Genomic DNA, 20,485 nt, shown 5'->3' on the forward strand with positions numbered 1-20,485 from the left:
TTCAATCCCCTAAATATCACACTCTGTGCTAGCTGGCCGGGTATGTTTCTGGAACCGAAAAGACAGGAAATGCCTTCCTCCCTTCCTTCCATATAAAACATTTTGGTTTTGTTTTGATTTTTAAGTCTCTAATTGAAATTCACCATAAGGAATTTTCACAGATGTAAATCTCATTTCTATATCAGATCTATATTCAGAAAAAAGGAATTTCTGAGTATGGTATATTATTCCAACATTTCTAATTTACATTTTCCCCAGGAACATTTTCAGTTGGCTTTATCCTGTAATGCAAAGAGCGTTTTCTTTCCGTGTTAATGGAGAGGGTTGAACCTCACCAGATAACCTCTAAGGTCTGTTTGATTCAGCTTTATGATTCTAGAATTCTAGAATTAATTAGGTTTTAGCCATTATTAAAGTACCAGCTAAGATAGAGTTGAAGATAAATATAAATCCTAATTTACTACATGGTTCAAAATGACCTGAGAAGAGAAGCTGGAATCCTGTATCTCTTGTCTTCCCCAGGATAATCGCCAACTGCATATTAAAAAAAAAAAATGGAACAAACAAAAAAATAGGACTTTGATTCCTGAAGAATTGAACTGCTTAAGGACATTCAATAATTCATGTTTATTTTTAAAAAATAATTCAACACTTGCACACTTTTCAATTGATTTCTGAATTGACCAAAGGCACTGCAAAGTAGTGATATTCTTTAAGTAGTAGAATCAAAAATATTAATTTCATACTCTAAAAAAACTGGCTCTGGCTTTTGACACCAAACTGCTGGGAAGTTCATACCCTGTCTCCATTATTTCCCATCTGTGCTTCTTAACCTCTCTCTTGTTTTCCTCACCTGGAAATTGAGTATCATAATAATAGCATCTGCTTCACATGGGGTTCATGTAGGAATATTGGGCTTTATGGGTTTCATTATATATTCTTCCATATGATTCTATACTATATACTATACTTTACTGTACCATACTATACTTTACTATGCATTACTATACCATTCTATGTCATCGTATGCTATTCTATACTATACTATACCATACTATACTATATTATCCTTTTCTATCCTATGCTCTACTGCTTTATGCCATACTATACTATACTATACTATACCATACAACCCTCCTACTCAAAGTGTAACTTGAAGACCAGCAGGATCAGCATCACCTGAGAGCTTGTTAGAAATGCAGAATCCCACCCCAACCTACTGAATCAGAAACAGCATTTTAACAAGATCTCCAGGTGATTCAAATGCATGCTAAAGTTGAGAGATCTTGTAGCGCTCTATTATACTGTACCAAAAGGCAATACAGAACAGTATTTAGTACACAAACTCTAGAACCAGACTGCCTCAAGATCACATCCCATCTCTGCTATTTACTTGAGCCAAATAAGCTGATTTTGCTGCGCCGTGGTTTCCTCATTTGTAAAATAATATATATTTATTAATAGGGTTATGTGAAGATGCAATGTTCTAACCTATGGAAGCCCTCAAAAGAGGCCTTGCACAAAAAACACCATCTACAATGGAATACTACACAGCCACGAAAATGAATGAAGTAATGCCATTTGCAACCAACATGGATGGACATAGCGATTATCATACTAAACAAAGTAAGTCAGAAAGAGAAAGACAAACACCATACAATATCACTTATATGTGGAATCTAAAATATGACATAAATGAACTTATCTATGGAAGAGAAACAGACTCACAGACATAGAGAACAGACTTGTGGTTGCCCAGGGGGAGAGGGTTGGGAGAGGGATGGATTGGGAGTTTGGGACTAGCACATGAAAACTAGTATATCTAGAATGGATAAACAACAATGTCCTACTGTGTAGCACAGGTAACTATATTCAATATCCTGTGATAAACCATAATGGAAAAGAATTTGAGAAGGAATATATACATACATATCTATATATATGTATATAACTGAATCACTTTGCTGTACAGCAAAAATTAACACAACGTTGTAAATCAACTATACTTCAATAAAATAAATTTTAAGAAAAAGATCCTCCAGGGCAAGGCTAGAAGGATTAGCTTTATTTTATTAAGATAGTCAGCCGGGTCCCTGACACCTACCATGGGCTTGTGGATCAAATAATAAGGCCTCTGTCACTTACCCTGTGGAATGCAGACCTGGTAAAGAATTTTCTTCTCCAGGTTTTGCAGGGACTCAAACTTTTCTTCATAGTACACTTTGCTCTGGTCATTAGTGATCTCCAAAAGCTGAGAGTGTTTGGCTTCTCCTACCCCAATGGCAAAAATAATTATGTTTCTGTCCCTAAGGGCCTTGGCTGGTATGGCTACATTGTCCCGGGCGACCCCATCGGTGATCACAATCAAATACTGATGGACACTGGGCCTCCCTCCTCTTGAACTACCAAATAAAAGGCAGAGTGAAGTTCAGGGCTTTCCCAGTGTGGGTGTCATCATCGATTTGCTTAACGTCCGAGATGGCTCTGTGAATGTCCACCTTTGAGGAGTATCGGTTGAGCCTGAATTCTTCCTGGGGGTTTGAGCTGAACTGCAGAAGGCAGTTCAGAAGGCAATCTGAATTTCATCAGCACCGATATTAGATTCGTTGACCATTCGCTTCATGAATCCCTTCATCTTTTCAAAGTCTTTCAGGGAGATGGATTCTGAACCATCCATCAGGAAGATAATGTCAGCTTTCCTATTCTTACAGGCTGGGAGAAAAAAGGAGCAGAACAGAACATTTACTCAGAGTCTGAAACCAATTAATTACAAGTCCCCAGGGAGAGTCTGGGGTGACCTCTACACAACATGAAAATATTTTTAAAGGGGGTGAAGAGAAAGTCAAGGAAATAAATTTCTGTGACCAGCACAAACCAGTCTCAAAATAAGACACAGCAGTATTATAAAGATATAAAATGTGACCAGTTTTGTTCATTCTAGGTCACGGTCACTCTGTGTCCAATACTCACTTTTGGACCAATGAATCCACACTTCCAGAATGAAGCCTGTTCAAATAGATTAGACAAATATACTTGGGGAGAGAGAGAGAGAGAGATTGAAACTAATTCTTACTCTCCAAGGAGCAGATATCCTGTACCACTTCTTGTTGGATGGCCTTCAAGGAATCAGAATCATTCACGAGAAACATCCTGTCTTCAGCTATCTCCTGAAGCTCAGTAGTATTAGCATCTCTGACTCCAATACCTGACCTGTCATGGTGCCACCTCCATTCTGCTGGATGCCATCAATGGCCACCTTCAGCCATGCCATGCTGGTATGCTGGCTGAGGGTAAATTGACTACTGATTTCGTCTGAGTACTGAAAGACTCCAAACTGTACTCTGTCGGGCCCGATATGGAACATCTTTATCACCTCATACATAACACCTTCATTTCAAGAAAATCGTCTTGGTGGATGCTGTCAGACCCATCAATAAGGAAGTAAAGGTCTGCCTTCTCGATGTGCACACAGCCTAGGTAGGAAGAAGAAGCAGCAAGCCATCAGAACAGCGTGTGAGATGGTGCGTAGCAAGGCTGTGGATTCTGATTCCCACACCCCCTCAGCCCTCATTGCTCCCTTTCTTCTGACAGCACCTGAGACTCTGCCTACGGGTGTTCTTGGGCCAGGAGCATGGTCAAGCCGTACTCTAGGCAGGCCAGGGAGTGAGTCAGAGCAGCCCGCAGCCTGTGATTGACAGGGGTAATGGATAAATACCCTAGCGCCCTCGACCTCTGGGTGGGACAACTCTGAGGAGAGCTCAACACAGTCTCCCTGAGTCCCCTGCAGAGCCGAGCCCCAGATGCCTCCAGCGATAGCCTGCTCACTAGCTCAGCCTGTATGGGCTGCCTCCTATTCCTCTCCCCTTCCCACCTGGCTAACAGTGTCCCCTGTGCTCAGCTCCCAAATAAATCACTTGCTTCTATATCCTCGTCTCAGAGTCTGTTTCTAATGAACACCATTTAAGACATGAGGTAAACATTGCTTCTCAAATGTGGAAGTTGAGAACAAGCTGAAAGTGAAATATCAGAGCATATTTGAAGCTATGGATTCTCTCAGCATCCAATATTCCTGCTTCCCATGCAAGTTATACTTTTTAAATACATGGACAAGAGTACACTTTATGAAGTTTAGTTTAATTAATTAAAATTAATATAAAACTTTCTGGTTTTTTAATTGAAGTGTAGTTGATTTACAATGTTGTTAATTTCTGCTGTACAGCAAAGTGATTCAGTTATACATATATATATATTCCTTTTCGGATTCTTTTCCATTATGATTTGTCACAGGATATCAAATATAGTTCCCGGTGCTATACAGTAGGACCTTGCTGCTTACCCATTCTATATATACTAGTTGTCATTTGCTAATCCCAAACTCCCAATCCTTCCCTCCCCCTCCCCCTCCCCCTCCCTTCCCCTCCCCTCCCCCTCCCCTCCCCCTCCCCCTGACCCCCTCCCCTCCCCCTCCCCCTGACCCCCTCCCCCTCCTCCCCTTGGCAACCACAAGTCTGTTCTCTATACCCTTGAGTTTGTAAAACTTTCTGTTTTAAATGAGACTTACTTAAATGAATCACTTTGTATTAAGGCCTAGACCCCAAAGGGCAAAATGGCTCTGCATTGAGATACAGTCTCCACCACTTACTAGCATGCTTGTCCCACTGCATCTCAATCTACCAGTCTGTCAAACAAGAATCTTAACACCTACTCAGTAAGCTTATTGTAAGGTTAAATAAGATCATGGAAACCCAGCAGAGCTGACTATTAGAAATTCACAGTTAAGATCACCCAGTGTAGGGACTTCCCTGAAGGTCCAGTGGTTAAGACTCTGAGCTTGCAGTGCAGGAGACATGGGTTCAATCCCTGGTCAGGGAACTAAGATCCCATGTGCCGTGTGGCACAGTCAAATAATTTTAAAAAAGAAAAAAATCACCCAGTGTTTTATTTTTATCATGTAGCAGATTCCTCAGAAAGAATGAGACATAATTTTCTCCTCAATCCTTTCAGCCTTGTGTTATTAATCTTTGAATTCCCTTGACCCAGGGAAGAATCAAAAGCCTTTTCATGGTTCCTGGCCAAAAGGGAAGTGGCCTGACTCATAGGACCTGGGATCCCTTACTCAGGCCATCATTTGGGAGGACCTTGTTATAAGAAATAAGAGAGATATCCTTATACTAAAAATGTATTCGTTGTTTATATGAATCAAATTCAAATTTAACTGGGCATGATGTATTTTATCTGGCAACCCTACCCTGGAGGGGTAGGCATAGGAAGGGTTGTGGCTTGGAAGTGTTTCTTGAGTGCTTGGAGAATGGAAGAGAAATTATGGAAAGAGAAGGCAGAAACCAGAACCTTGCTGGAACCAGAACCCACTGGTAACAGGTGGATGACTGGCCTGGGTCTGAAAAAAGGACCGCCGTGCAGGGAGGGGCATCTCTGTAGCCAGCCCCAGGCAGCAGTGGCCCAAAGAGGCTCCCCTGCAGCTCAGGTCTTTTGTACTGTCCACAGGAGCAAAGGGCCTTGAGTTCAGCCTGGCACTACACATTCTAGCCAAGCTTGGCAGACCGAAATTTTGAGGAGAGAATATTTTTGATGGTTAGATGCTACTATGAATGCACATCTATTACGTACACAAACTGCTTAGCAGAGAGTCTGATGCATAGCAGATGACCAATAAATGGCAGATATTATGATCATTATAATCACCCAGGACAGAATTCTGGTGAAATTGTCCCAAATTCTAAGCTACCCTCACCCCCAGACACCCTGGACTTTGGGCTGATTTTCTTGATTCCAAGTTTCTTTTTAGCTGTTATGTAATCTGGGAAAAAAACAATTCTCAACTCTTTATACTGTTTGTGAATCAGAAGGAGGGGAAAGGGGGCATCTCTCTCTTTTCTGTAGAATATAGGCAGGGGGTGCCCAAACCAGTAAAATTTGTATTTAATGATTTTGTTCTTCATTCCCCAAATAGAGAAAGGGACTAAGAAAATACAGGCCAAGGAGAAAGACAGGAATTTATTTAGATATTTTAAATCTCTAGGCCTCAGCACAAGTAATCAAGAAAATACAAGATCATTTAGTGATTGTCTCAAAAAAAAAAAAAAAAAAAAAAAAAGCTCAGTGATTTTCCCCTGAATATATAATCACAGCCTTGAATTCTTAAGTTAATTATCTACATTTCACATTGCCACCTTCATTCTGTAATTGTGATTTGAATCTGAGAAACACTAACATGCATGGATAAAAGTAGAGAGACAAATAGACAGACATAAAGATATTTATAACAACCTAGAAGTGGCAAATTTGGGATTTAAAATTCAGGCAGTTTGAGCGCAGGGAACCATATTCAATTTCAATACCTTGTAATAACCTATAAGGGAAAAGAATCTGAAAAAGAATCTATATATATATATGAATCACTTTGCTGTACACCTGAAATTAACACAACATTGTAAATCAACTATACTTTAATTAAAAAATAAAGAAAAAAGAAAAAATTCAGATGCATATACTTGACTGCTGTGTTTCTTTTGGTGTTTTTTTTTTAAACTGCATATACAGAAGGAGCTCACCTAACCGGCCTCTCCTTAAGTGGCTCACCAGATAACTGACGTTCTCCCTTCCCTCTGGAAGAACACTTCTGGAGAAGTGCTGCTCCCACAAAACACTGACGAGGCCCCCCAGTTGAACACTTCACACTTCTACTTCACTCAGTGGAAGATTAGGCCCACTGAGAGTGATGTGGGTATGTCCCCAACCTATCTATGGCTGTTTTGTTATTACAATTACACAGCAAATCAAACACTGTGAAAATCAATAGGATATGAGTGGGAATTAAAGGGATTTATCACATATATGAAAACCAGGTTAACTGCTTAGGAAAGACCCAATAAAGGCAAGTTGTTTCAAAAGAAATTGTTGGTGTACTAGATAGCACCCACAAAAGATTGCATTTTTGAGATCATAAAAATCAATAAGGATTTCTGTACTCAGATTATATCCAAAGTGGTTAAGTTCTCCTCCCACATGAAAGAAACTGAAACTTGAAATTATAGAAAATACACTATCAGATGATTAATGAAGAAAATATGTAGAACTCCAATCAGCAGGGCTCACATTCAAAGAAGCCTTGGCCCTACACAAAAGATTGGCAAATTAATGTTCATTTATTACGTTTTAAGCTGAAATTTTTAAATTCAAGAATGCTTGTGTCTTTTTAGCAATGATCTCCTGCTTTTAAGTGACTTAACATTTGGTCAATCCATACTCAGATCCCTACGGCTTCTACTGTAAATATACATGTATTTTCATCAAATTCATGTTAAAAGGAATGAGGGGTAAGACAGGAAGAAGCAGAAATGTCCACTTTTCACTTCATGTTCTGTACTGTTTGGCATCAGATACAATAAAGATTTTATAAGTTTTGCTTCTGTTTTGTAATGAATTGACTCCATAATCTTTTCTTGGATGGGAGGACGAGGAGTTGGGTGAGTGGAGCAAAAGCAAAGATTAAAAAAAAAAATCAAATTTTTGGAAAAGGTGCTCCTACCTTCTTGTAGGGCAGAGCTCATCCCAGACACAGAAACCCTTTTGCCCGTAATCTCAGGACAAAGCTGGTTCTTAATCTTGCCTCCCACAACAGAGAGTTGCAAAAAAGATTCCAGGGAGATGACATGCTTCCAAGGAGGATATGATGCTATCTTCTCCAGGTCCATGCTCTCCAAAGTGAGCTGGGTACCCACTGTGTAGACAGTCACCCCCGTCCTGTGGAGGAGGGAAGCCGGTCTGGACACATTGTCCTGGGAGAAGCCTTCCATGATGACCACGCCTACCTGCTGCACACCTTGCTGGAACCGACTGCCCTTCTCCTGAATGAAAACCTCATTCCTTAGGAAATCCAAAGCAGCACCAGTCTTGGTCCTTTCTCCTCTTCTCCTGTAGGTTAATTTGTCCAGATGCTCCAAGATCTTGGCTGGATTCCGAAATGTATCCAGAGAAAACTCAAGTCGTGGTTCCTCACTGTAAAAGACCAAGCCAACTTGCACAACATCTGGATGAATACTTAGAGAGCTGACGGTGGTCTTTAAGAAATTGACAACGTGTTGGAAATTCGATTGCTGAGCCCTGCTAAATTCCTCAATGAGGAACACCAAGTCAGCCAGGATAGCAGTTAGTCATGCTATAAACAGACAGAAACAGAAAGAAGGGCTTTAGCATGAGAACAGAGCAATAAAGACAACAGTCCCTTTGTATACAAAAGTTGTATTATGCTATATTTTATATACTATAATAATATATTTAGTATTACATATTGTAATAATATATATTGTACTAACTTATATTCGTGCTCATTAAAATTTAGTGGAAGCCTTTATGACCATGATTTGCATGATGGTCAAAGAACATCATAGGGTTCAAAATTTTTCACAAGAAAGTGTGTTCACGTCACTTGTCAAATATGTAAATATATGAATATCCACAAGAAAGGGCCTTAAGATGATTTTTCAATTCATCTAAGTCCATTAGGAGCATCTGAATCTTGCTTGACTAGTTTTTTCTTCATTTTTCTGGTTTCAGGAAGCCCTGGGTCAAATTCCCTTTTCTAGGCCTGAAACCTTTTTGATTTAATAATTGTTCCTCTTTGGTAAAAGATGGAAATAACAAATGGTGACTATTGTGCACCTTTCTCTGATAAATTTCATGTCATTTTTAACAGAGGCAACAGGAAATATTGCAAGTTCCTGCGAAAAATCTTTGTCCAAAAATTGTACCAAATGGCTGTTTCATTTTGCTACGAAAGAACCATTCCTTTAACCTGCCTCACACAGAGGTTAATGGAGTTCTGACTGCATAAACTCCCTTCTGAGATGAGTCCAGACTCCTTCTACCCAATTTAAGGCAGGGCCTGAAGTAGGGATATCCACAGTGTCTGCATAATAAAAAGGTCCAAATCTACTTTGACATATGAAAATAGAAATCTCCCTAGCAGAGAGCCAAAACCACATATGCAGAGGACTGAAACGAATGTGTAGACAACTGGATACTGTGAAACAAAGTTTAGAGAAGAGACTATAGGGGCAACAGAACAGCCCTTTGACCTATCTTTGGTCTCCTGATGTCCTGAAATTTTCCATTTGGTCCTTTTTTTATAAAGAATCAAAAATCAATCCTAGATTTAAAAAGAGGATTTTACCCCTGATTTTTCTAAGTCTGAAATGCCTTCTCTAGAAACTCCAAGCACCTTTGACTTCTCCCTTCCTTCACCTGCTGGTGCCAAGGGCTATCTTTCTCATGTCAAGGTGTCTCCAAGATTCATCCTGTTTCCTCATCATCAGAGCCACCATCAGGATCTACCCAGTCATCCTCCCTGTGTAGACAGATGACAGATCAGCCTTAAGCAAGCTGTGGATGAGTCTTATGGAATCCATTCTGCCCACTGAAGGCTTTCCTAAAGACCACTTTGGTGGTGTCATTTTTCCTGCTTAAAAGCCTATAGTCACTTCCCAGTGCCTTTGGGACCCCATAATCAGGGTCCATCCTCCCCGATCCAATCTCAGCCCTCACTCTTTTAACCCCCACCCCATTCCCAATTGGCTCCCTTTTTTCACTTTCTTTCCCATTTGTCCAGCCCATTCCCACTTCCACACCCTCACTCATGCTCTTCCCCTTACCAAGAGTGTCCTCCTCCTTTCTCCCTATTTATTAAAATCATACCCATTACTGAGGGGCCAACAAAATTCTTCCTGGGTCAGGTTATCCACTACACCCTCTTTTTGCTCTATTTCTACTTAATGTAGGGTTCATAGGTGATTCTTTTTTCCTTATTATCTCTGCCTGGATTTTCCTCTTCTTATCTCACATGTTGCCTCTAAAATTCCAAGGACACTCAAGCTCTAGATGTTGAGAGGTCTGGGCAGAGCTATGATAGTTCAGAGAAAGGAGGGATTGATTACTTCTACTTGTGGGGTTGCTCCAGCAAGAAGGTAACTTAAGAGCTGAAGGATAAAGTTTTCACTGTGGGCATTTTAGGCTGATGGTATAGTTTGTCCAAGAGTAGAGACAGAGGTGGAAAAGTATGACAGATACACAGCAAGTGGTGAGTAGTTCAGCTTGGCTCATGGTTAGAATGTATAAAGGGGCTTAGCAGGAGATAAGGCTCAGGGGTTCTCAACCAACAGCGGAACCCATCCCCCTGGGACATTAGGAAATATATGGTGGTGTTTTGAATTATACAATCCTACATTATGAATTCTATCACCCAAAATGCCATTAACCTCTCCCTTGAGCATCTTAAATGTGAACCCTAAGGAAGGACTTTATTTGATTTCTGAGGAGAAGACTGAATGCTCCTTCTCCTGGAAAAGGCATATGGTAACTTGGATTATTATTCAGAAATATTCACTCCCTGCACCCCATTTCCATGAGAGGAACATACTTTCTTACTGCACTAATGACGACATAGCCATATGACTCGCTTTTGCCAATGGAATGTTAGCAGATGATAAAGCAGAGGTTTGAAAAGTGCTTTTGCAACTGGATTTTCTCTCTTACACCTCTGTAATTACCACGGAAAGGATATGCCCAGACTAGCCTAATGATCCCAGTGGGAAGGTGACATCTAAGGAGCAGAAGCAAAAGTAGATGAGCCAACCCTCAGCCAAATCCCAAATCTGTGAATAAGCCCAGGCAAGATCAGCAAAGCCCCATGAAGTTGAGCCCAGTGAATATCAGCAGACCCCCAGCAGATCTGTGAAAATAAATGATTGTTTTCAGCCACTGACTTTTTGGATGTCTTGTTATGCAGCATCCTTGTGACCATGATTAACTAATACAAGGTATGTGTCTGAGGCAAACCCATGCCTCCTCCTCTTCCCCATCCAGTGGTGCTACTGTCCTAGAACTGGGGAACCCAGGATGCCCCCTTCTCTGTTCTTTCCCCAGACTTTCCTATTATGCTGAGAACCTCCCCCCACACAGTGGCTCAAACACCTAGGGACAAAACCTTACCTTCTATAGGCTCCATCTTGGCTTCGTTCTTGGTCTCAAGCTGCCCAGTTCCTTGGATCACCCCATGACATCCTGCATCACCTGTCTGACCCTGTCTTGTCCTTGCATCTCATATACAAGGGATGGGGTGCCCATCCCCTGTAGTTCTCTCTTGTCAGAGTCTTGAACACCCACAGTCATGACTTTCACGCCTTTCTCCCTCAGTGTCTCTGCAGCCTCATGGACCTCATCCTCAGATTTGCCTGAGGTAATGACCACTGCATACTGGGGAATGTCCTGGAGAACCCGGCTTCCCGCTGCCTCCTGGAAGAAGGTTTGATAAAGGTATTGTAGAGCTTGGCCTGTCCTCCTGGAGCCTCCCCAAAGTACAAAGTGTTCATGGATGTGAGTCATCATCTCATCCTGGGTTTGGTAAGTGTTGAACAAAACTTCAGTGTGACCTTGACCACCGTATTGAGCCAGCCCAATCTGGTGCTTGTCTCTGCCAACATCCAGCATGCCAACCACTCTGGAGATGAAAGTCTGCATCCACTGGAAACTGGTCCATGATGTGTTCTGTGAGGTGTCAGCAAGAAAGACCACATCTGCATAATGCTGGACAGAATCTGGAATTAGAGAAGGGCTGTGGGGGGGAGTACATCAAATCAAGATCTCTTGAAAATCGAATACAAGGATGGTTTTCTGTGGGGAATATAAGAGGGAGAGGTACTATATATGTAATGCTGCACATATTGTAGTTTCATCTCCTCTGTGTAAAACTCTATCACAAGGCTCTCTCCCTCCCATACCTTGCTGCCAGTGTTGTCTGCTTTTCTAGGCTAAAGTATCTTTCAATTATTCTTCTTCTTTATTAAATACATTGTTTATAAAATTATTGAATTTAACTATAGGATAAAGGATGTTTTGAATTCACAAAAGAAACAAGTTTAATTATCAATTATGTTACTCATATCTGTAAACTTGCACTGAAGTAAGGCTATTTTTTAAAACATTACAGTGTATTTTTCACTACATATATAACATTTTATAGTTTTGTTTTAATGTGAGAAACCATAACAAATTATAAACAATAGGTCCAAATCTCACCACTGGATAAACCCTGGAATCACAATATCTAGGTGGTCTCACCTTCAAATTCCACCAACAGGGTGTAGGATACTATAAAGCATTTTAGTTTTTGCTTTTCTGGAAAAGCAAAAATGGTGTTTCATTGTTGTTTTAATTTGTATCAATACAATTGTTGTTCTTGATTCTTATTGGCCATGGTCAAAAATGCTTATTGCATCTAATTTACATTTAAATGTTTTAAAATATGCTTATTGAATAGGGCTATATATTACATGCAACTCTCTGGATATAAGATAATTTCAGTCATGTATACACATATGATAATTAAACTTTAATAACTTAATCTTAATAAAAAATCATTCTTCTTCAACCAATGGAGGAAGCAAGGGAAGTTAACATATACTGAGCAGTTACTTTGTGCTAGAGACATTTATACCTTTGCATCTATTTTAATCCTCATAAACCATCCTACTAAGCAAGTATTATTATCTTTGTTGCACAGATGAGGAAACTGAAGTGTACAAGTGAAGCTGTTGGCCCGTGCTCACACAACTAGAAAGCGGCAAAGGCAGGATTTAAGAAAATAGGTCTTTTGGACTCCAAAACCCATGCTGTTTCCTCTGAACAGCATGGTAGGATGTTCTTTTTCACCTATGACAACTCCATTCATCCTTCAAGCCCCAGCTCATCCAGGAAGTCTCCCCAGGTTCTCCGGTGATGACGTCCCACTACACTCAGCTTTTCTTCACTCCCATTGGAATTAGGCATACTTGTTGGAATGTTGGGTTTCGACACGACCTCTTACCTTTGATCTTGCCCTCCACGGCCAAGCACAGAGTCTGGAGAATGCTCCCTGAGAAATCCTGCAGGATGTTGAAGTTCTCAGTGTTGAAGAGAAACTTCTCCAATGGCTCACTGGCTATTGTTTGCAACTCCTGGACATTCTGGATGTTGACCCCTACCACGTACACCACAACCCCATCTTGTTTCAACCTGTCAGCTGCCTCCTGGACTTCATCATTTGACTCCCCATCTGTCACTAGGATAACTACCTGGGGGACCCCATCCTTAGCCCGGCTGCCAGCTACCTCAGTCAAGTAGTTGATCCTGATGAACTCCAGGGCACTCCCTGTGTTCGTGCCTCCTGGATGGTAGGGCAGATTCCAGACATGCTCCAGGATCACACTCTTCAGAGGGTGCTGGTTCAGCCAAAAGGCTGGGTAGATGTTGTCATTATACTGTGCGAGTCCCACTCGGACCTGGTCACTGCTGATGTCCAGCCCCAAGTTGACAGAGTGAAGGAAATTCTTCACTTTCTGGAAGTTCTGGGGTCCTATGCTGGTTGAGCTGTCTACTAGGAAGACAATGTCAGCCAGGACTGCTTCTCTGCAAGCTGCAAGAGAAGACAAAAGGGGTGGGGTCTGCGGGTCTTCACTCAAAATGTTTAGAACCAATGGAGCTGAACGGTGCACAGAAAGGGAGAACAATGCCAGGCAGCCTACAGGCAGTGGTCCTCAGACACCCTAAATGACAGTGTGCTCAAAGAAGTGACAACATCCCTTGTGCCCCTCCTTCCCTCCACTCATCATGTTCTGAGGTTTCTGTCCTGCCTCCATCTTGAAATTCACTTGGACAATCCTGTGAATCTCATTAAGGAGGAAAGCACTTGTGTAAATGCTTCTCAGCATGCTGAGAAAGGGGCTGTCCTCTTTCCAGTGGGAATAAACCTTGTCTCTAGGAGTGTGCCAGCCCCAGCTGGTCAGAAAGCTGAATACAGCCTGTATTCCACAACACATCTCACTGCCACTCCACCACCTAGGAGCCCTGTGACCTACTTATAATTCACCTCTTTGAGACTTGATTTTCTTCTCTGCAACATTGACATTTTTACACCAGCCCTCATACTCTCCCAGGGTTGTTTTGAGGATAAAAGAGGATAAGTTCCTATATTAGACAATGTCAGTGCTCTGCCCAGGTCCTTTTGGATTTCTTTCTTTTTTAAAAAATTTATTTTATTGAAATATAGTTGACTTACAATGCTGTGTTAATTACTGCTGTACAGCAAAGTGATTCATTTATACATATATATGTTCTTTTTCATATTCTTTTCTTTTTTTAAGTATATTTGCCCTTTAAAAAAAAATCTATCTATCTATCTATCTATTTATTTATTTATTATTTTGGCTTCTCCGGGTCCCAGTTGTGACATATGAGATCTCTAGTGCAGCTTGCAGACTTTTAGTTGCAGCATGGATGTGGGATCCAGCTCCCCAAACAAGGATCGAACCCAAGCCCCTGCATTGGGAGCATGGAGTCCCACCCACTGGAACACCAGGGAAGTCCCCATAATCTTTTCCATTATGGCTTATCACAGGATATTGAATATAGTTCCCTGTGCTATACAGTAGGACCTTGTTGTTTATTCATTCTATATATAACAGTTTGCATCTGCTAATCCCATACTCCCAATCCATCCCTTCCCCCTTGGCAACCACAAGTCTGTTCTCTATATCTGTGAGTCTGTTTCTGTTGCATAGATAAGTTAGATTTCACATATAAATGATATCATTTGGTATTTGTCATTGTCTGGCTTACTTTACTTAGCATGATAATTTCTAGGTCCATCCATGTTGTTGCAAATGGCATTATTTCATTCTTTTTTATGGCTGAGTAGTATTGTATAGGTGTACCACATCTTCTTTATCCATTTTTCTATCAATGGACATTTAGTTGCTTCCACGTCTCGGCTACTGTAAACAGTGCTGCTATGAACAAAGTGGTGCATGTATCTTGGATTTATTTTACCATTTCTGTACACTGCTCTGTGGAAGACTTCTCGTCAGCTATTGGAGTTGTTTAGCCCACAATATATGAAGGCCTAACCCCTTGAATTGGGTCAAGACAACCCTGTGGCATAACTTACACTCCTGAGTTCTCCTGTGAGATTAAGCTAGAATTACCCTCTGTGACAGTTTTGCCTGAGATCACACCCTTCCTTCCTTTCCTCTCTTTCTCTGTCCTGCATCCCCCACATCCTTACCAACCTGCTTTGGGAGCTCTTCCAAAATAAATAATATGTATCCAAATCCTTGCCTCAGGCTCTGCTTCTAAAGCACACAATCTAAGACATTTGCTCTATTGGAATGGATCTGCCCTAAAAGACCTGGGATCAAGTTCTAGCTCTGCCATCCAGTTTTGTTACCTTTGGCCTCAATTTCCTCACACACAAAAAGCAAATAACGACACTAATTGTCTTATATATCTATGTAAAAACAAATACTAATTGCCTTATGTATCATACATATCCCTGTGTATCTAACAAAAAATTGCCTTATGTATCTATCAGTCAGCAAGGTAAACAAGCTTTGAAAACAATGTAACACCAAGCAAACAGTAGTTATTATTACTATGTATGTAAAACCTCTCTGTAAACCTTGAAGCACTAAACAAAAGTAAGGTATATAATTTGGCAAAACAAATACAATACTTCCACCACATTCTGTGGTATCAAATGAGTCAAAAGTTTTAGCACTTCTTCCAGTTGACCTCCCCTATGTAGAAATACCAAAATAATGAGCAAGTAATGAAGGCTCTATCCTTTTGTGGGTTTTGATGGGACGCACAAGCACTCTTCTCTTTCTCTGCTCAAACATCTATGCTTTCTTATAGTTTAGTAATTAATTTATAAAGAATTTCCACCAGTTTATGCCCCATCACCACCAACAGATGTACAAAGTTGATGACAGGTATATCATCACAGGTAATGACCCTAATGCTTCTGGGCACCTCCAATGGGCTAAGTGCTGTGATAAGCACTTTATTTGCATAAATTTCTTTAATGCTTTCAACAACTCTCTGAGGCAGGTACTATCATCTCAGGAAGAAAATTTAAATTCAGAGAAATAAAGTAACTGTTCAACATGGCCCAGAAAGTAGAGATTTGGGATTTGAACACAGATCTTTCTTTTCCCTCAATTCACCCTCTTAACCAGCACATTATACCAACACATTGGCAGCAAAATAAGCAAGCTTCCTGGGGAAATCTACTGGCCCTCTCCCCTCCTCTGTCCCCATCTAGGCAATACGGGTAAGTTAATCTAGGAATAATAATATCATCCTAGGAACAACTATTTTTTCCTTCAAAAACAAACTTATACTATGTCTGTATATAGAAACCTCATAAGGCCCACAGGATATAAAAATAGTTAAAAAATCTTTGGTCAACAATTGGAGAGGAGCATAAAGTGTAGATGCTTTAGTGAAATTCTAATATTAAAATTAAACATGCACAATATCCAGAGAAAACTTGAATTCAAAAAGATATATGCACCCCAATGTTCATAGCAGCACTATTTACAATAGCCAAGACATGGAAGCAATCTAAATGTCTATTGACAGATGAATACATAAAGAAGATGTGGTACATATATACAGTGGAATATTACTCGGCCATAAAAAAGAATGAAATAATGTCATTTGCAGCAATATGGATGGGCCTAGAGATTATCATACTAAGTGAAGTAAGCCAGAAAGAAATATTACATGATATCACTTACATGTGAAATCTAAAAAAATGATACAAATGAACTTATGTACAAAACAGAAACAGACTCACAGACATAGAGAACAAACTTATGGTTACCAAAGGGGGAGGGGGAGGGGAAGGGATAAATTAGGAGATTGGGATTAGCAGATACACACTACTATATATAAAACAAACAACAAGTTCCTACTGTATAGCACAGGAAACTATATTCAATGTCTTGTAATAACCTATAATGGAAAAGAAAAAATATATAATATATATATATGTATACACACACATTTGTATATATATCTGAATCACTTTGGTGTACACCAGAAACTGACACAGCATTGCAAATCAACTATACTTCAATTAAAAATTAATTAATTAATTAAGCATGCACACATATGGAAGGGATATATGGGAGGGATAAGAGATAAATCTTTGAGTTCCGTGACTTCTAGATCAGAAATTAAAAAGGAAAAAAACCTTTGTACCTGGAGAGACGTGGTCAACAGGTGGAGCTGCCTTTGCCAACGTATCACAGAGCTCCTGGCGTAGCTTCAGAGCGAAACTGCCCAAACCAGAGAAGTTGGGAACAAAGGCAACGAACTTCTCCACAGGACTGCTCAAAATCTCCTTGAGGTCTGCTGAAACCGCATCCCCGACGCCCACGGCATAGAGGAGGATGCCCGCCCTCCTAAAGGTGTCTGCGGGCTCTTGCATGTGGTCCTCTGCTGGGCTGCTGCTGATCACCACGGCGACCTGAGGTACACCCTGGCTTGCCCTGCTCCCCGCTGTTTCCTGGAAGTGGTGATCTAGGAGGAACTGCAGGGCCAGCCCCATCTTGTGGCCCCCCGGCATAAATGGAAACCTTTGGATGTGTCTCAGCACTTCGCCTTTCCAATGGTAGGTGGAAAGGAGGAACTCGGATTGGGGCTGGCCACTGTACCGGGCCAGCCCCACGCAGATCGCCTCTCCGCCGACATTGACGCCGTTGACCACAGTGTACAAGAAGCTCCGCACGCTGTGAGTGTTCTGTGGGTTGTTGCTGGTGTCCACCAGAAACACGATATCTCCCACAGAGTCCTCCCTGCACACTGGGGAAGAGAGTCCACAAAATTGTCAGCTACTGGCTGTGAACACATCTCTCCCAATTCAGTGCCTTTGCACCCCACAGCTCTTTGATGACAACTAACATGCACGTGGCCCAGACACACCATCATCTTCCTTTGCTTCCTCATGGCCACCATCTACCCTGGTTCACCTGCCGCCCTGTGTTCGATTCTAACAGATATCTGACCCTTCAATTAGACCCTGGCCATGGTCCTCCATTTATCCCTTAAACCTCATAAAAGGAACCAGCTTTCTACCAACAGAGGATGCTGTTGGAACCCCACCTAGATCCCCTTTGCCAGTAGCACACCTGTGCCCCAGCTGCTTCAAGCGTTACAGTCACCTGCTTCCAGCTGAGATTTTGCCCAGAGAACTGCTCCTGGCGGAAGGGAGCAGCCTCATCAAGAGACACCTGGGAAGTTATACTGCCGCCACCACCTTGGGTGGGCAATGTTTGATCACATGGAGATACAAATGCCTGGCCCCCTTGCCTTAACTGAAACCATTCATGCTGTTATTTATGCCCCAGTGGCTCCCATGGCTCAAGCCAAGGCTTGATTTTATGGGAGGCTGCATGCTTCCTTGGCTGCTTCTCCCCCTAGCCTACCTCACTTCTGTCACTCCTTTATAGATCTGTCCTAAAGAGTCCTGCCTCAAACTAACATGTTCACCAAATCCCTCTCCCAGGCTCTGCTTCTAGAGCAGCTGACCTAAGGCATCAGCTTTCCACCTTTGACCTCTGACCTTCCCTGGCCACCACAAGCCTCTTTAAGTTTGACAAATGGCATTCCCTTAGGAGTGACTCACATTTGTCCTTGGGAACATTGAACTCAAAGCTGCATCATGTGATTACTTCTCCCAAACCCAGCTCTAATTCTGGGAACCACATTCCCCACTGTGGTCAGACCAAGTAGCACTCCAGCTGGGCCCACCCTGGTCTCCAGGACGGAGGGGATCAGACACCAGGTGGCTGCAGGACCTGAGCACACAGCGATCTCTCTGGTTCTCGGATTGCGTTTCCCTAGAATAAAGGGGTTGACCACGTGACCTGCTCTCTTCAACTCCAACTTTGCTTTTCTGTGACTCAGTGCATAAATATCCCAACTGGGTGACCACATTTACATTTGGTTTTGTGCCCGGAAGGCTAAACCCTGGCTTGGGCTGGCCCTGCACTATCTCTGTAGCTTTGTCTCTCTACCCTCTGCACTTCTCTGCCTGTGTTCCAGGCTCCTTAGCCCAGCTTCTCAAACTCTCCATGCTTCTACCTGCCACTGGCCTTTAACGTGCTGTTCCCCCTCCAACACTGTGGGTGGGATGTAAATTGGTGTAGCCACTATGGAAAACAGTATGGAGGTTCCTTAAAAAACTAAAAATAGAGCTACCATATGATCCAACAATGCCACTCCTGGGCATACATTCGGAGAAAACTATAGTTCAAAAAGATATATGGGGAGACTGCGGGTGGCAGAGGGGGAAGTTTCTGAGCCACGAAAGAGAGGGCAGCAACAGGGTGCGGAGGGCAAAGCGGAGAGATTCCCGCACAGAGGATCGGTGCCGACCGGCACTCACCAGCCCGAGAGGCTTGTCTGCTCACCCGCGGGGGCAGGCGGGGGCCGGGAGCTGAGGCTCGGGCTTCGGTCGGAAGCTGGGAGAGGACTGGGGTTGGCTGCGTGAACACAGCCTGAAGGGGGCTAGTGCGCCACAGCTAGGCGGGAGGGAGTCTAGGAAAAAGTCTAGAGCTGTCGAAGAGCCAAGAGACTGTTTCTTCTCTCTTTGTTTCCCGGGGCGCGAGGAGAGGGGATTAAGCGCGCCGCGTAAAGGAACTCCAGAGACAGGCGCGAGCTGCGGCTATTGGCGCGGACACCAGAGACATGCGTGAGATGCTAGGGCTGCTGCTGCCGCCACCAAGAGGCCTGTGTGCGAGCACAGGTCACTCTCCACACCTCCCCTCCCGGGAGCCTGTGCAGCCCGCCACTGCCAGGGTCCCGGGATCCAGACACAGCTTCCCCTGGAGAACGCATGCACACCTCGGGCCGGTGCAGCATCATGCCGGCCTCTGCCGCCGAGGGCTTGCCCTGCATCTGTGCCCCTCCCTCCCCCTGGCCTGAGTGAGCCAGAGCCCCCAAATCAGCTGCTCCTTTAACCCCATCCTGTCTGAGCGAAGAGCAGACGCCCTCGGACGACCTACGTGCAGAGGCGGGGCCAAGTCCAAAGCTGAACCCCAGAAGCTATGCAAAAAAAGAGGAGAGGGGGAGGTCTCTCCCAGCAGCCTCAGGAGCAGTGGATTAAAGCTCCACAATCAACTTGAAGTGCTCTGCATCTGTGGAATACCTGAATAGACAGCAAATCATCCCAAATTGAGCAGGTGGACTTGGGGAGCAAGATATATAATTATTTTCCCCTTTTTCTCTTTTTGTGAGTGTGTATATGTGTGCTGCTGTGTGAGATTTTGTCTGTATAGCTTTGCTTTCACCATTTGGTCAAGGGTTCTGACTGAACCGTTTTTTTTTTTTCTGTTTTAAATTTTTCTTCTTAATAATTATTTTTTATTTTAATAACTTTATCTTCTTTCTTTCTTTCTTCCTTTCGTTCATCCTTCCTCCCTTCCTTCCTTCTTTCCTTCCTTCCTTCCTTTCTTGCTTTCTTCCTCCCTTCCTTCCTTCCCTCCTTTCTTCCTTCCTTCTTTCCTTTCTTCCTTCCTTTCTTCCTCCCTTCCTTCCTTCTTTCCTTGTTTCCTTCCTTTCTTGCTTTCTTCCTTCCTTTCTTCCT

The 20,485-nt window shown here is 42.5% G+C and overlaps 1 protein-coding gene across 1 annotated transcript; it reads right to left on the reverse strand.

The window, feature by feature from the left end:
• Window positions 1–3,369: 3,369 nt before the first annotated feature.
• Window positions 3,370–19,797, reverse strand: LOC131757650 (collagen alpha-4(VI) chain-like). Its single transcript, XM_067033485.1, has 6 exons — window positions 19,692–19,797; window positions 17,098–17,700; window positions 12,881–13,468; window positions 11,069–11,612; window positions 7,550–8,175; window positions 3,370–3,473 (listed from the first exon to the last, which is right to left on the reverse strand). The coding sequence occupies exons 1-6, from the start codon at window positions 19,795–19,797 to the stop codon at window positions 3,370–3,372; spliced, it is 2,571 nt and encodes an 856-aa protein (XP_066889586.1).
• Between the last annotated feature and the right edge of the window lie 688 nt (window positions 19,798–20,485).

This window comes from Kogia breviceps, chromosome 5 (genome assembly GCF_026419965.1).
Source record: "Kogia breviceps isolate mKogBre1 chromosome 5, mKogBre1 haplotype 1, whole genome shotgun sequence".
Classification (NCBI taxonomy): domain Eukaryota; kingdom Metazoa; phylum Chordata; class Mammalia; order Artiodactyla; family Physeteridae; genus Kogia; species Kogia breviceps.

What these genes read in the sequence shown, in the direction of transcription:
- LOC131757650 (XM_067033485.1), bottom strand. Translation starts at nt 19,797, where the DNA reads ATGCAGGGCAAGCCCTCGGCGGCAGAGGCCGGCATGATGCTGCACCGG. An exon ending in TGTTGACCACGTCTCTCCAG is followed by an intron (nt 13,469 to 17,097) that starts GTACAAAGGTTT and finishes CTTCTCTTGCAG; the next exon opens with CTTGCAGAGAAGCAGTCCTG. An exon ending in GTGATGCAGGATGTCATGGG is followed by an intron (nt 8,176 to 11,068) that starts GTGATCCAAGGA and finishes GTTTATAGCATG; the next exon opens with ACTAACTGCTATCCTGGCTG.